This window comes from Zalophus californianus, chromosome X, assembly GCF_009762305.2.
Source record: "Zalophus californianus isolate mZalCal1 chromosome X, mZalCal1.pri.v2, whole genome shotgun sequence".
Classification (NCBI taxonomy): Eukaryota; Metazoa; Chordata; class Mammalia; order Carnivora; family Otariidae; genus Zalophus; species Zalophus californianus.
Window position 1 is genome coordinate 101,494,923 of NC_045612.1, and position 16,670 is coordinate 101,511,592.

Sequence of the window (16,670 nt, forward strand, 5' to 3'; positions counted from 1 at the left end):
TCCTCATATACCCCCTTTGCCCTCCCCATCACCCCCCTCTATTTAAGCCACAGCTTGTGAAAACATGTTGCAGAAGTTTTTTTAACATAGAATATAGGGAACCCTTTATTTCTTAAGTATGAACTCTAGTTGCCAATCTCAAGAAAAAGAGATCTTACTGGCAACTTTTAACAGCAGGCTCAAGTTGTTTATTATAAAAGTCTTTACAATTGTGTCATCTTTAGATTATAAGTTGTAGATTCTATATTCATTACCACTACTGACTGCCTCGAATGGCAGTAAATTTTCTCACATGGTTTGTAATATTTTGTTTTTGAGCTCAATTGTAGTAGGAATTGTTTTTACTAGAAATCCTCTCTGCTCTGGGCTGTCAGAGGGTCCTTATGAGTTGTGGTTTTTTTTGTTTTGTTTTGTTTTTTAATGTTTGTCCCAGAGTCCTAGAAATGTCATGTTCTACTCTCATGTGTGATATAAACTTAGGTTTCAGTTTCTGGTAGGTGAATCCTTATTTTCCAACTAAAATCCAAAGGATTCTCAGCTTCCTTGCCAATTCCTTTTACTCCAGTGGACGGGGATTTTATAGTTCTGGTTTCCAGGACAGGTGGCACCCAACTTTATGCTCTTCCATCTCCCTGGACTGCCTGAGACAGGTGCCCCTTTTTTCATCCCAAGTTAGTGTTGAATACCCTAGCTGGTATGTCACATACCCTCTTTTGATATGCCGGTGTTTTGTTTAGCTTAGCCTCCCAACCTCTGCATGCACTTAACTTCCCTCTTTGTTTCTGCTCCGGGAAGATTTTCATATTTCATAGAGCAGCCGGATGAACTTAAATGTTGTTCTTTGTATTTTACCCAGCATTTCAATATCACGAAAGCAGGGGGTGGGGGGATTGCCACATCAGCTCCATTTACCATCTTGGGCAGAAGTTTCCTTTTTCAATTGTCATCTCTTCAAAGCCACTGTGAATTCTGTGATTTCCAAGCAGTTTTGAGTCCCAAACTGCTAACCTTAACAGTTATTCTAAGTGGCTTTTAGCTCCAATTCTGGCTACAAGACTACATTTTATTTTGCAAAGGTGACCTGTAAAGCCAGTACATTCAGCCTCTCCAGCTGTGTCCTTCAGATGCATTTGAGGACACAAGAGGCCATCCATCCTGACGGTTAAATCAGCAAGGTAGTTCATTACCTCAAACTGCACCAAAGTTAATAAGACACATTACCAATCACATCTCCTTATCTTCAAAGCTCTAGAATACCCTCTGGTACTTAAGGAGATATTTATATTTTTCCACTGGGACTTGTGCCCAGAAGGAAGACAGCCTGTAGTCCAGCAGGAGCTGGAAATGACCCAGATTTAAGATTTCTATCACCTTTTAAAGCAAAATACTTAATTTCATTTTCCGTAATAAACTGTACATAAAATACTAAGCAAGTATTGGTAGGGTGGCAAGACAGGTTGGACTGATACTTCTCATCAATTAGAGAGGGAATGTCCTCTATCATTTGCAAGGGCTATAAGCAAAGTGAAAATATGGGAAATCTGACAGAAGTTTTGGTTTTTCCTAGAATAATGCTTCCTTCCTTGCCTTTATTTTTGGTGGAGTTGGGGGGGGGTAGCAGGTGGTAGTGATTGCACTACTGTATTTATAGGTTTGTCCAATATTTACAATCTCAAATCTAATGGAAAATGACCATTTTTGTATTCGTATCCTCTACTGCATCTTCCTGCTTTTTTCTCAGTTAGACAAACTCATAATCCAGAAATTTGCCTTTATTTTTCTTTGCTTAAAAATGTTTTATCACACTCATATGAATACTTAAATAACGTATCGCTCAATTTTGCTTGTTTTGAGCGTCACAAAATATCATAGCCTATAATATTTAGTTTTTTAGGGCCTGCCCATTCTGCCCAACATTTTTGTGTCTGAGAGTCATCCATGTTGTTCTGTGTGATGAAATTTTCATTTTTACTTCTGTGTTTTCTTTTTTTTTTTTTAAAGATTTTATTTATTTATTCATCAGAGACAGAGAGAGAGAGAGAGAGGCAGAGGGAGAAGCAGGCTCCCAAGGAGCAGGGCGTCCAATGCGGGACTCGATCCCAGGACCCCGGGATCATGACCTGAGCTGAAGGCAGACGCTTAACCGTCTGAGCCACCCAGGCGCCCTACTTCTGTGTTTTCTGTTTAAATGTACTACGGTGTATTTCTACATTCTCTGGTTAGCAGACATAAAAATTTTGGTTATTACCGAAAGTGATGAAATGAACATTCTCTTAACTGCCTTTGTTGTCCACACAAAGCAGTTTCTCTGAGGTTATGTATGCGAAAGTAGAGTTGCTGGATTGTCGGGTATGGGAATATCCACCTGACTGAGAATGACAGATTGTTTTCCAAAATGATCATTCCAGTAGACACACCCACCAGCAATAAATACAAATTTTTGTTAATTTGTATCTTCTCTTACGCTTGGAATTGTGAAATTTCTCATTTGTGTTGGTTGACATGGTATAAATACCACGTAATCTTGACTTACGTTCCCGACTGCTAATGAGGTTGAACGTATTTTCATGTATTTGTTGGATATGCATATATCTTTTTCTTTGAAATGGTGGTTTAGGTTTTCCTTTCATTTTCTATTGGGATGTCTCTTGCCTTTTAATTGACTTGGGGTCATACTTTTTTTTTTTTTTTGCTTCACTATTTTTTGTATTGTTACATTAATCACCAGGGGCCATTCCTTTTTTACTCATCTGTTAGAAATTTTGCAATTGTTTTCTTCAAGTTTGAGGCTGGTTTTCAATTTCTTTATGGTGTCTTTTGATAAATAGAAGAATTTAATTCTACTGTAATCAAATTTATTCAGGTTTCTTTTTTGGTTTGTTTTTGTTTTGTTTTTTACGAAATGTTTTATTTAAGATATCCTTTCCCATCTAAAGTTTATAGAATACTCTTCTGTATTTTCTGGTTGTGGTCTTAAAGTTTTGCTGTTTTATATATGAGTATGTTTTAGTATTACAGTAATCATTTTTTCCAATACATATCAAAAGCCATTTAAAAATAGTCATGTCCTTGAAATTGTTATTAGTCATATTCCTCTTCATATACCTCAAGGAAATAATTTGAAATATGGGAAAAATCTATATTCATGGTGATCTTCACTACAAATTTATTAGCAAACAAAACCAAAAGTTGTCTAACTACCCAATAAGTTATGACTGTTAAGAAAACAATAATACAGCCACTTAAATGAAACTTTAGGTTTTCATTAAAAATATGTCTTCTTAGTAATACAGAAAAATTGTGTAAAAGGTTTAGTGAAAAAGCTCTGTAGCTAAATATGTACTTTAATGTTAGCTGTCATGTTACTGGCATATGATAAAGTTTAAAGGAGCTCACAGAAAAGTGGGCATGGTTAAGGTTTTGAGATGTTTTATATATATATATATATATATATATATATATATATATATATATATATATATATGCATTTTTGTGTATGCTTTTAGTTTTTATTCTCCAGACTGTGATGTTGAGTTTTTTTATTTAAAAAAGTAAATCACTGACTCTTTAATTAATTGTTGTAATAAGATGTTTCCTTAATGATTAGTAATTATAAACATATTAGCTGATCAACATGACTAGTTGCTTTTTTAATTATCTACTGCAAAGGAAAGGTGAACAATATGAAATAAACATGTTCCATTCTCACAGCTTTAAAAATGAAAATTCCAAAGCCCCAGAGTCACTTCTATCAAATATTTAATCTGTGATATGTATTTCTTTCTTAGGAAGTTTGGGCGTGCTGGCATGAGTTATTGTCATACTTGGAGAAGGCAAACAAGTGGCTAAGTGAAGTAGAATTCAAACTGAAAACCATGGAAAATATTCCTGGGGGAGCTGAGGAAATCTCTGAGGTGCTTGATGTAAGTTGTCACTTAATCGAGATGTGAAGGAAATGTAAAATGTCACTTTAGATATTATTGAGATTCTAGAGTGTTAAAGCAGGAACCTAAACATAATATATCCAACTTTCTTATTTTCTCAAGAGGATTTGTAAAACCTGAAAAGCTATCAGAGAACAATGAGACTTGTCTCAGGTGGACTGTAATTTTGGCCTTGTCCTATTCTGAGATGCTAACTGACAAAGCATTCTTGGTGAAGCAGCAATGTCATGCATCTTCCAAAAAAAGTTGAAGCATACACAGTGCCAGAACAAAGGGTGTGATGATGCAGTTATCCTATTAAATAATCAGATTTAAGGGCTTCACCCTCAACTTTATTGCTTTTCCGTCCAAGATGGCTGCTTCACTGAGAAGCTATGTGTATGGGGGAAAAAGTATGACGGGCAAAGTGATTTCTTCTAGAGGTTGTACCTTTTTTTTTTTTTTAATTGGGGAAAGGAAACTCTGCTATTGAATTTCTACCTACATGTATTGTTCAGAATCCTGTCACTTAGCCATCACTAGCTGTAAGAGAAGTTGAGAAATCGAGTATTTTATCTTTCCAGGTTTAAGAGTAGAGGACATCAAAGAAGGTGGCTGTGGATAACTTTTAAGTGCCACAGTCCACAATCCTGCCACAAGCTCATGAAGATAGACATGCAGAAACATCATATTTTTAAGTAACAATGGTCTTTCATGTTTTATTATCCCAATTCAATGTTGCTTTAAATTGTTTTAACTTAATGATATGTAAATAAGAAGATACTGAGCATTTTGTGTTAATTCAATATATTTAGAAAAAGAAGGGAAATAGTAATTATTGCAAATGTGTTTCAGTCACTTGAAAATTTGATGCAACATTCAGAGGATAACCCGAATCAGATTCGCATATTGGCACAGACCCTAACAGATGGTGGAGTCATGGATGAACTGATCAATGAGGAACTTGAGACATTTAATTCCCGTTGGAGAGAGCTGCATGAAGAGGTATGACGATAAGAGTGAAAAAAATCTTTTCAAACTGATTTGCATAAATACCTAACAAATACTTTTAGGTTTCTCAGATAAAAGAATACTTGATTTTTTTATTTTATTTTTTTAAAGATTTTATTTATTTATTTGACAGAGAGACAGCAAGAGAGGGAATGCAAGCAGGGGGAGTGGGAGAGGGAGAAGCAGGCTTCCCACTGAGCAGGGAGCCCGATGTGGGGCTCGATCCCAGGACCCCGGGACCATGACCTGAGCCGAAGGCAGACGCTTAATGACTGAGCCACCCAGGTGCCCTGTAAAGAAAGAATACTTTAAATATTGGCTCGGCTTCCGGGTTTTAGGAATTGTCATGTGCCAGACATGGGTAAATCATTTACATGTGTCTTCTATCATTTTGTCTTACAAAAACATTATAAAGGGTGGGTTTTAACAGGAAATGGAGACAGACCAAATACAGTAATATGCTCAAGTCCACAAGCTGTAAATAGTTAGATTAACTATTCAAAATCAGATCTTCTCTGATCACAGGATTCTTGTCCCTAGCCAAGATTAACCAATATGTGTAGGTATCCTCAATTCTTTCTCTCTCTTTCCCTTTCTCTCTCCACCTTTTTCTTTCTCTCTTTTTAAAAAGATTTATTTATTTATTTGAGAGAGAACAGGAGAACACAAGTAGGGAGGAGGGGCAGAGGGAGAGTGAGAAGCAGACCCCCCAGCCACCCCCAGCTGAGCAGGGAGCTGACTGTGGGGCTCGATCCCAGGACCCCGGGATCATGACCTGAGCCAAAGGCAGAGGCTTAACCGACTGAGCCACCCAGGCGCCCCCCCCCACCTTTCTCAACACATGCACACACATGTTACAGTTATATGCAATCTGTTAGTCATATGTGTGATTCTTTAGTACCCTAGATGTTGTTTATTCCTCCCAAGTAATACTAAAGAGCTTAAATTTATATATAACAGAGGGATGTTCATCTGTAAGAATTATACCATGTGTTTTCTGAATGTTTGCAATCAAAATTAAGAGAAAATAACATATTACTCCCCAAAGACTGTTTTGCATATACTCTCCTAAATCAAGAATGGATTACTTGTCAAAAAGAACAAATAGATTATAATGAAGTTTAGTTTTGTACCCATTTACTACATGTGTCTGTAACATGTGAGACAGGGTTCGAAGGTTAGGTAGTAAGTAGGAAAATTTCTTCTCCTTCATTACTCATAGACATTGAGTAGTTAAGCAAAAATTCACGGATTTCTTAGCGTGTTCAGAACATTAAAACAAATAATATCATTATAAGATGCAAAAAGTTGTGTCAAAAGTTATTCTAGAGGAGAGGGGGTAGGGGGATGTGTTAACCTGGTGATGGGTATTAAAGAGGGCACGTATTGAATGGAGTACTGGGTGTTATGCACAAACAATGAATCATGGAACACTACATCAAAAACTAATGATGTAAGGTATGGTGATTAACATAACATAATAAAAATAAAATTCTAAAAATGTTATTAAAGAAGATTAGAGAACAAAGAAAAGGCACAGATCTGTGTGGGTCAGCACAAGAAGGCATTTGGGGTAGCTTTTCTAGAGAAAATTCATTGTGAATGACATTGTATATTTTTTTAAGATTTAAAACATTTCTTTTTAAATATTTATTTATTTGACACAGAGAGAGCGAGAGAGGGAACACAAGCAGGGGACGTGGGAGAGGGAGAAGCAGGCTTCCCGCCGAGCAGGGAGCCTGATGCCGGGCTCGATCCCAGGACCCCGAGACCATGACCTGAACCGAAGGCAGAGGCTTAACGACTGAGCCACCCAGGCACCCCAGATTTAAAACATTTTTAAAAGTAATCTCTACACCCAGTATGGGGCTCAAACTCACAGCCGGGAGGTCAACAGCTGCATGCTCTACTGACTGAGCCAGAGGGCAGCCCTGTGAACATTTAAAAATCAGAATAGGAGATAGCCAAATGGGCAGGTGTAGGAGGGCAATCCCAGACAGGTAGATGTACACATGCAAAGAATTGGAAGCAAGAGGCTGGTAATCAATGTACATCTGCAAACCATTTGGTTTTGCCTGAGTGTAAGGTACAGGTCAGGGAGTACCTGAAGGTAGACCTGAACAAGTAGGCATCAGCAAGTTTGCTGAGATAAACCAATGCTTCTCAAACAGCCTGGTCTATAACCATGCACTCAGGGAACCACTGAAGGGTTTAGAATGTCAGCGGGAAGGGCTACCTGGGTGGTGCAGTTGGTTGAGCATCTGACTCTTGGTTTTGGCTCAGGTCATGATCTCAGGGTTGTGAGATCGAGCCCCCAGTTGGACTCGGCACTCAGTGTGGAATCTGCTTGAGATTCTCTCTCCCTCTCCCCGTACCTCTCCTGCTCGTGCTCTCTCTCTCTCTAAGTAAATAAATATTTTAAAAGAATGTAAGGGGAGAAGGAGAAGAGAGGTGCCACGATCAGATTATATTACCTCTGCAGTGACTGTGGAGCGTAGGTGGTATAAGAGAAACGGAGACTGCGGGTAGTGAGACTAAGGAAGAAGTGGTATTTTTAGGTCAGTTGAAGACAAGGGTGGTGGTGATAGGTACAGTGGAAATGAGAAATCTAGGAGAGCATCTAGGTTTCTGATTCAGGTGACTGCATAGCTGTTATTTCTCATAAACAAGATTGGGAAAATGAGAAGAAAAGCAAGTTTGGAGGTGAAAAATCACATGTCACTTTTTATCTCCATTGATCCTGAAGTGCCTGCTTAAGTTTGATACCAACCAGAAGCAATCCCTGAGTCAAGGACTTCGGTGCTATTAGTTAATTTGAGGGATAATAACAAGAAGGACAAGTGAGGGAGTGAGGAGAGTGGGGAATGAAAGCTTGGATGGCTGATAAAGGGTACTTTTATCAGTGAGTTTCCACTGTGAGTGACAGGGCTAGTCCTACTAGGAGCTTTAAAGAAATCATGTACTACACCAGTATCACAGAGCATGCTCAGAATTGTCCCACTGAGCTTATGGAAACTGGAGTGTTTATCCACCAATTTCCCTCTGCTTTTGTTTGAAGATTGTCCTCGGGTGCATAAAATCCTGTCCTTCTGGGCTGTCAAGGGCAGTCCAATTAAGAAATGTGGGTGCTTGAGGTGGGAATGTAGCAGTGCTTGCAGAAACTCCACCATAGCTTTAGGTGAACTCAGAGCCATTGAGCTTAAGAGGCTATGTGGTAGGGTATCAACAAGGTCTACTAGAGTACTTGGGGAGTGTCTAGCAAGGGTATTCCATAATTCAGGAAAAGAGATACACAGCCCTGAAGTTAGTGATCCAGACCAGTTATACAGATGTAGGATTTACCAGGCCACATGCTAGTTAAAACTGTAAAGTTCATGAAATCACCCCAGGTAAGCCAAAAGAAAATGAATCATGGACAGAATTTAGTAATTATACATAAAATCAAGATTTAGACAGGGACACCTGGGTAGCTCAGTCAGTTAAGCATCTGACTTCGGCTCAGGTCATGATCTCAGGGTCCTGGGATTGAGACCCACGTCAGACTCCGTGCTCAGCACAGAATCTGCTTGTCCCTCTGTCCTCTCTCTCTCTCTCATAAATAAATAAAATCTTTAAAAAAATCAAGAGTTAGGCGGAGGAAACAGTATTTCCAAAGGAAATGAGAATAAATGGTCACAGAGGTATGAGGAGACGCAAGTTAAAAGCAGGGTGCTTAGGAGGTAGCAGTGTATAAAGAGAAGTCATGAAAAAAAAAAAAAGTCAGTTACAATAAAGAGGCCTGGTAAGATGAAAACAGAATTGGGCAAAAAGGACATCTTATAATATTTACCAGAACGGTTTTGATGGAGTTTCCCTGGGGATAGAGAGAACAGTGCTGGGGCATTACAGAAGACAGTAGGGAAGAGGAAGGAGGAAAGCAAAGTTTGCACTATGCTTGTAAGGAGCTTGGTTTTGAAGAGAAAGAATGATCGTAAGAGGGATGGTAGCTAGGAGGGTATTTAGGAAACCGTTTTTTCTTTAAGTGGGGCAGAAGTTTGATCATGTTTGTAAATTGGAAAGAAGTGTGGAGTAGGAGAGCCTACCCACCCCCCTCAAGATCCCAAAGACGAGTAGGTGACCGTAGGGCAGATGGATGTGGAGGAACCTGCAGGGATCCTCCAAACAGTTCTGAATGATGCCACTGTCTTTCCTTAATATTTTAGTCACCCTTTTCCCTTATCACTGTGAGGGACTGGTGATTGGAAAAGGAGATTCCAAACAGTCCCTTGGCTTCACACTCTTTTTGTTTTAATTTTTTTGTTGTTATGTTAATCACCATACATTACATCATTAGTTTTTGATGTAGTGTTCCATGATTCATTGTTTGTGCATAACACCCAGTGCTCCACGCAGAACGTGCACTCCTTAATACCCGTCACCACGCTAACCCATCCCCCCACCCCCCTCCCCTCTAGAACCCTCAGTTTGTTTTTCACAGTCCATCATCTCTCATGGTTCGTCTCCCCCTCCGGTTTACTCCCCTTCATTCCTCCCCTCCTTCTATCTTCTTTTTTTTTTCTTAACATATATTGCATTATTTCGTTCAGAGGTACAGATCTGTGATTCAACAGTCTTGCACAATTCACAATGCTCACCATAGCACATACCCTCCCTAATGTCTGTCACCCAGCCACCCCATCCCTCCCACCCCCCACCACTCCAGCAACCCTCAGTTTGTTTCCTGAGGTTAAGAATTCCTCATATCAGTGAGGTCAGATGATACATGTCTTTCTCTGATTGACTTATTTCACTCAACATAACACCCTCCAGTTCCATCCACATCGTTGCAAATGGCAAGATCTCATTCCTTTTGATGGCTGCATAATATTCCATTGTGTATATATACCACCTCTTCCTTATCCATTCATCTGTCGATGGACATCTTCGTGATTTCCACAGTTTGGCTATTGTGGACATTGCTGCTATAAACATTGGGGTGCACGTACCCCTTCGGATCCCTACATTTGTATCTTTGTGGTAAATACCCAGTAGTGCAATTGCTGGATGGTATGGCAGCTCTATTTTCAACTGTTTGAGGAACCTCCATACTGTTTTCCAGAGCGGTTGCACCAGCTTGCATTCCCACCAAAAGTGTAGGAGGGTTCCCCTTTCTCCACATCCCCACCAACATCTGTCGTTTCCTGACTTGTTAATTTTAGCCATTCTGACTGGTGTGAGGTGGTATCTCAGTGACGTTTTGATTTGGATTTCCCTGATGCCGAGCGATGTTGAGCACTTTTTCATGTGTCCGTTGGCCATTTGGATGTCTTCTTTGCAAAAATGTCTGTTCATGTTTTCTGCCCATTTCTTGATTGGGTTATTTGTTCTTTGGGTGTTGAGTTTGATAAGTTCTTTATAGATTTTGGATACTAGCCCTTTATCTGAGATGTCATTTGCAAATATTTTCTCCCATTCTGTCGGTTGTCTTTCGGTTTTGTGGACTGTTTCTTTTGCTGTGCAAAAGCTTTTTATCTTGATGAAACCCCAGTAGTTCATTTTTGCCCTTGCTTCCCTTGCCTTTGGCAGTGTTTCTAGGAAGAAGTTGCTGCGGCTGAGGTCAAAGAGGTTGCTGCCTGTGTTCTCCTTTAGGATTTTGATGGACTCCTGTCTCACGTTTAGGTCTTTCAACCATTTGGAGTCTATTTTGGTGTGTGGTGTAAGGAAATGGTCCAGTTCCGTTCTTCTGCATGTGGCTGTCCGATTTTCCCAACACCATTTGCTGAAGAGACTGTCTTTTTTCCATTGGACATTCTTTCCTGCTTTGTCAAAGATTAGTTGACCATAGAGTTGAGGGTCCATTTCTGGGCTCTCTCTTCTGTTCCATTGATCTATGTGTCTGTTTTTGTGCCAGTACCATACTGTCTTGATGATGACAGCTTTGTAATAGAGCTGGAAGTCCGGAGTTGTGATGCCTCCAGCTTTGCTTTTCTTTTTCAACATTCCTCTGGCTATTTGGGGTCTCTTCTGGTTCCATACAAATTTTAGGATTATTTATTCCATTTCTTTGAAAAAAAATGGATGGTATTTTAATGGGGACTGCATTGAATGTGTAGATTGCTCTAGGTAGCATTGACATCTTCACAATGTTTGTTCTTCCAACCCATGAGCATGGAACGTTTTTCCATTTCTTTGTGTCTTCCTCAGTTTCTTTCATGAGTAATTTATAGTTTTCTGAGCACAGATCCTTTGACTCTTTGGTTAAATTTATTCCTAGGTATCTTATGGTTTGGGGTGCAATTGTAAATGGAATCAACTCGTTAATTTGTCTCTCTTCTGTCTTGTTGGTGTATAGGAATGCCACTGATTTCTGTGCATTGATTTTATATCCTGCCACTTTACTGAATTCCTGTATGAGTTCTAGCAGTTTTTGGGTGGAGTCTTTTGGGTTTTACACATGAAGTATCATATCATCTGCAAAGAGGGCGAGTTTGACTTCCTCTTTCTCGATTTGGATGCCTTTGATTTCTTTTTGTTGTCTGATTGCTGTGGCTAGGACTTCTCATACTATGTTAAATAGCAGTGGTGATAGTGGACATCCCTGCCGTGTTCCTGACCTTAGGGACAAAGCTCTCAGCTTTCCCCCACTGAGAATGATATTCGCTGTAGGTTTTTCATAGATCGCTTTTATGATATTGAGGTAGGTGCCCTCTAACCCTATACTCTGAAGAGTTTTGATAAAGAAAGGATGCCATACTAAGTCAAATGCTTTTTCTGCATCTATTGAGAGGATCATATGATTCTTGTTCTTTCTTTTGTTAATGTATTGTATCACGTTGATTGATTTGCGGATGTTGAACCAACCTTGCATCCGAGGGATAAATCCCACTTGGTCGTGGTGAAGAATCCTTTTAATGGACTGTTGGATCCTATTGGCTAGTATTTTGGTGAGAATTTTTGCATCCATGTTCATCAAGGATATTGGTCTGCAAATCTCCTTTATATGGGATCTTTGTCTAGTTTTGGGATCAAGGTAATGGTGGCCTCATAAAATGAGTTTGGAAGGTTTCCTTCCATTTCTATTTTTTTGGAATAGTTTCAGGAGAATAGGTATTAATTCTTCTTTAAATGTTTGGTAGAATTCCCCTGGAAAGCCATCTGGCCCTGGGCTTTTGTTTGTTGGGAGATTTTTGATGACTGCTTCAATTTCCTTAGTGGTTATAGGTCTGTTCTGGTTTTCTATTTCTTCCTGGTTCAATTTTGGTAGTTGATACATCTCTAGGAATGCATCCATTTCTTCCAGGTTATCTAATATGCTGGCATAGAGTTGCTCATAATATGTTCTTATATTTGTTTGTATTTCTTTGGTGTTGGTTGTGATCTCTCCTCTTTCATTCATGATTTTGTTGATTTGGGTCATTTCTCTTTTCTTTTTGATAAGTCTGGCCAGGGGTTTATCAATCTTGTTAATTCTTTCAAAGAACCAGCTCCTAGTTTCGTTGATCTGTTCTACTGTTCTTTTGGTTTCTAGTTCATTGATTTCTGCTCTGATCTTTAGTATTTCTCTTCTCCTGCTGGGTTTAGGCTTTATTTGCTGTTCTTTCTCCAGCTCCTTTAGGTGTAGGGTTAGGTTGTATATTTGAGACCTTTCTCGTTTCTTGAGAAAGGCTTGTATTGCTATATACTTTCCTCTTAGGACTGCCTTTGCTGTATCCCAAAGATTTTGAACAGTTGTGTTTTCATTTTCATTGGTTTCCATGAATTTTTTTAATTCTTCTTTAATTTCCTGGTTGACCCATTCGTTCTTTAGTAGGATGCTCTTTAGCCTCCATGTATTTGAGTTCTTTCCGACTTTCCTCTTGTAATTGAGTTCTAGTTTTCAAAGCACTGTGGTCTGAAAATATGCAGGGAATAATCCCAGTCTTTTGGTACTGGTTGAGACCTGATTTGTGACCTAGGATGTGATCTATTCTGGAGAATGTTCCATGGGCACTAGAGAAGAATGTGTATTACATTGCTTTGGGATGGAATGTTCTGAATGTCTGTGAAGTCCATTTGGTCCAGTGTGTCATTTAAAGTCTTTATTTCCTTGTTGATCTTTTGCTTAGATGATCTGTCCATTTCAGTCAGTGGGGTGTTAAAGTCCCTCACTATTATTGTATTGTTGTCAATGTGTTTCTTTGCTTTTGTTATTAATTGCCTTATATAATTGGCTGCTCCCTTGTTGGGGCATAGGTATTTATAATTATTAGATCTTCTTGTTGGATAGACCCTTTAAGTAGGATATAGTGTCCTTCCTCATCTCTTATTACAGTCTTTGGTTTAAAATCTAATTTATCTGATATAAGGATTGCCACTCCAGCTTTCTTTTGGTGTCCATTAGCATGGTAAATGGTTTTCCACCCCCTCACTTTCAATCTGGGGGTGTCTTTGGGTCTAAAATGAGTCTCTTGCAGACAGCATATCGATGGGTCTTGTTTTTTCATCCAATCTGATAGCCTGTGTCTTTTGATTGGGGCATTGAGCCCATTTACATTCAGGGGAACTATTGAAAGATATGAATTTAGTGCCTTTGTATTGCCTGTAAGGTGACTGTTAACTGTATATTGTCTGTGTTCCGTTCTGGTCTGTGCTGCTTTTAGGCTCTCTCTTTGCTTAGAGGACCCCTTTCAATATTTCTTGGAGGGCTGGTTTCGTGTTTGCAAATTCCTTTAGTTTTTGTTTGTTCTGGAAGCTTTTGATCTCTCCTTCTATTTTCAATGACAGCCTAGCTGGATATAGTATTCTTGGCTGCATATTTTTCTAGTTTAGTGCTCTGAAGATATCCTGCCAGTCCTTTCTGGCCTGCCAGGTCTCTGTGGATAGGTCTGTTGCCAGTCTAATGTTTCTACCATTATAGGTTACATATCGCTTCCTCTGAGCTGCTTTCAAAATTTTCTCTTTGTCTCTGAGACTCGTAAGTTTTACTATTAGATGTCGGGGTGTTGACCTATTTTTATTGATTTTGAGGGGTTCTCTGTGCCTCCTAGATTTTGATGCCTGTTTCCTTCCCTACATTAGGGAAGTTCTCTGCTATCATTTGCTCCAATATACCTTCTGCCCCTCTCTCTCTTTCTTCTTCTTTCTGGGATCCCAATTATTCTAATGTTGTTTCATCTTACGGTATCGCTTATCTCTCGAATTCTGCCCTTGTGATCCAGTAGTTGTTTATCTCTCTTTTTCTCAGCTTCTTTATTTTCCATCATTTGGTCTTCTGTATCGCTAATTCTCTCTTCTGCCTCATTAATCCAGCAGTTAGTGCCCCCATTTTTAATTGCACCCCATTAATAGCCTTTTTGATTTCGATTTGGTCAGATTTTAGTTCTTTTATTTCTCCAGGAAGGGTGTCTCTAATAACTTCCATGCTTTTTTCAAGCCCAGCTAGAATCTTTAAAATCATGATTCTGAACTCTAGAGCCGACATCATACTAATGTCTGTATTGAGTAGGTGCCTGGCAGATGGTACTACCTCTTGTTCTTTTTGCTAGGTGATTTTTTTCGTCTTGTCGTTTTGTCCAGAGGAGAATAGATGAATGAGAGAACAAAATGCTAACAGGTTAACAACGTCCCCAGCAAATATACTCTAAACAAATCAGAAAATACCTGAAACCACGGGAAAGAAAGGGAAAGAAAGAAAAAAGAAAGAGAAAAAAAAAGAAAAAGATAAAAACAAAAACAGAACAAAACAAAAAGAATACAATATGATCAAATATGATCAGGCTAGTGCATAGATCAGTGCCACACACTAGATTTTGGGTGGATTTTGGTCTGTTAGAAGAAAGTGCCTCCTAAAATTTTAAGGAAAGAAAGAGTTATATATGTACAAAATAAGGGTTGATACAATGAAGGGATGGAAGATGACTGTAAAGATGAAAATTATAAAAGGTTTTATGAAAGGAATTGATAAGATCAGAAGTTATTTAAAAAAAGAAAGAAGAAGATTTAAAAAAAAAAAGAATGTGATCAGGCAGGAGACTAGAACAAAGCCATACACTAGTGATGATTTAGGGTATATTTTGATCTGTTCGAAGAAACTGTATCTCAAAATTTTAAAGAGAGAACAACTTATACATATATATATATATATATATATATACATATACCAAAAATAAGGGTAACTACTATGAAGGGATAGAATATGACTCTAAATATGAAAAACAAAAAGTTTTTTTTTATAAAGGGATTGATAAGATATTGGCTGAAAAAGGGAAAAAGAAAAATTAAAAAAAAAACATTTAAAAAATTAACTTTGAAAGACTAATGAATCATGGTTAAAAAAAAAGCCATGAATTCCTTGTGCAGTATTCCCCTAGCGCTGTAGTTCTCCTGTTCTCATTGATCGGTAAACTTGGTCTTGGCTGGCTGTTCGTGGGGATCTTCTGGGGGAGGGGCCTGTTGCCATGTTTCCCAAATGTCTTTGACGGAGGCGGAATTGCCCCATCCTTGCTGGTCTGGGCTAAGTAATCTGCTCGCGTTTGCTCTCGGGAGCTTTTGTTCCCTGCAAGCTTTCAGTACAGCTTTGAAGGACAAGAATGAAAATGGTGGCCTCCAATCTCTGCCCCAGAGGAGTCAAGAACTCAGGGTCCCGCTCCTCAGTGCACCCCCCAGAGAAAAGCAGTCAATCACTCCCATCTCCCCGGTCTCCGGCCACACTCCGTGCTCACCCGGCCTGTGACCGAGCGTTTCTATCTCTGGCGTTGGACCCCATGTGGAGTCTCCAAACCCAGCAGATCCCTGCGGTGCGTTTCCGTGCCGCTCCTCCCCGGGGGAGGAAGGGGAGTCTCCCCGTATCTGCCGCTTGTTGGGTCCCTGCTGGAGGAGCAGTGGCCCAACTGTGCCGTGGATCATGGTTTATGGCAACCCCGAGCTGAGAGCCCGTGCCTTGGTTCCGTCTCTGCAGCCGGCTTCCCCCCTCTGATACCTGGGAGCTCTGCTGCACTCAGGCACCCCCAGTCTTCCTGTGACCCCGAGGGTCGTGAGACCACACTGTCCCACGAGGGTTCCACCCCCAGCTTAGCCGGTGGAGCGACGTCCCTCAGCGGAGCCGACTTCTAAAATTTCCAATTTTGTCCTCCAACGGAGGCCCCCTCCCCCACCGTCTATCCTCCTGAATATCACCTCGGATTCACTTCTCCGCACATCCTACCTTCCAGTAAGTGGTCGCTTTTCTGTTCAGAGAATTATTACTATTCTTTCCTTCGATCTCCTGTTGAGTTCATAGGTGTTCAGAATAGTTTGATCCCTCTTCAGCTGAATTCCTGAGACCAGACGAAATCCAGGTCTCCTACTCCTCCACCATCTTGCTTCCCCCCCCCCCTTGTCTTCTTGCTCTTGTTGCACTGTTATTGGCTGTGAGCCAATTTGTAGATGGCAACTGACTCAAAGTTCATTTAAATTTGGATTCCACTGGGGAATTGGAGTGTGCTCTTATGTATATTTGACTGTTAGTGTCAGGGTAGAAATTGCATTTCAAGCAAAAAATCAAAAGTCACATTGTAGAACCAACCTTGAGTAAGCTGTGAAAAGGCCCAAATTTTAATCTTTAACAATATGCAGAGTCTATCTATTCTCTCCTTAGAAACAGATCATTCTCTGACCTGACCTTGGCACCAGCCTTATTCATGTAATATTCTTGCAAGCCTTTAGTAACACAAAAACTACTTACGTTCTTACACTGCAAAGTTCTTTGGTGTGGAACCAGGCATTTTGCCCCAAAATTCA

At 39.7% G+C, this 16,670-nt stretch overlaps 1 protein-coding gene across 2 annotated transcripts in view; it reads left to right on the forward strand.

Moving 5' to 3' along the window:
- The window catches only part of DMD (dystrophin), a 2,214,577-nt gene that overhangs the window by 895,298 nt on the left and 1,302,609 nt on the right, over positions 1 to 16,670 (forward strand). For both annotated transcript variants that reach the window (XM_027607979.2, XM_027607980.2), the window contains exons 28-29: positions 3,789 to 3,923; positions 4,779 to 4,928. In XM_027607979.2, coding sequence (XP_027463780.1) covers positions 3,789 to 3,923; positions 4,779 to 4,928 — 285 coding nt within the window. The remainder of the gene's footprint in view (positions 1 to 3,788; positions 3,924 to 4,778; positions 4,929 to 16,670) is intronic.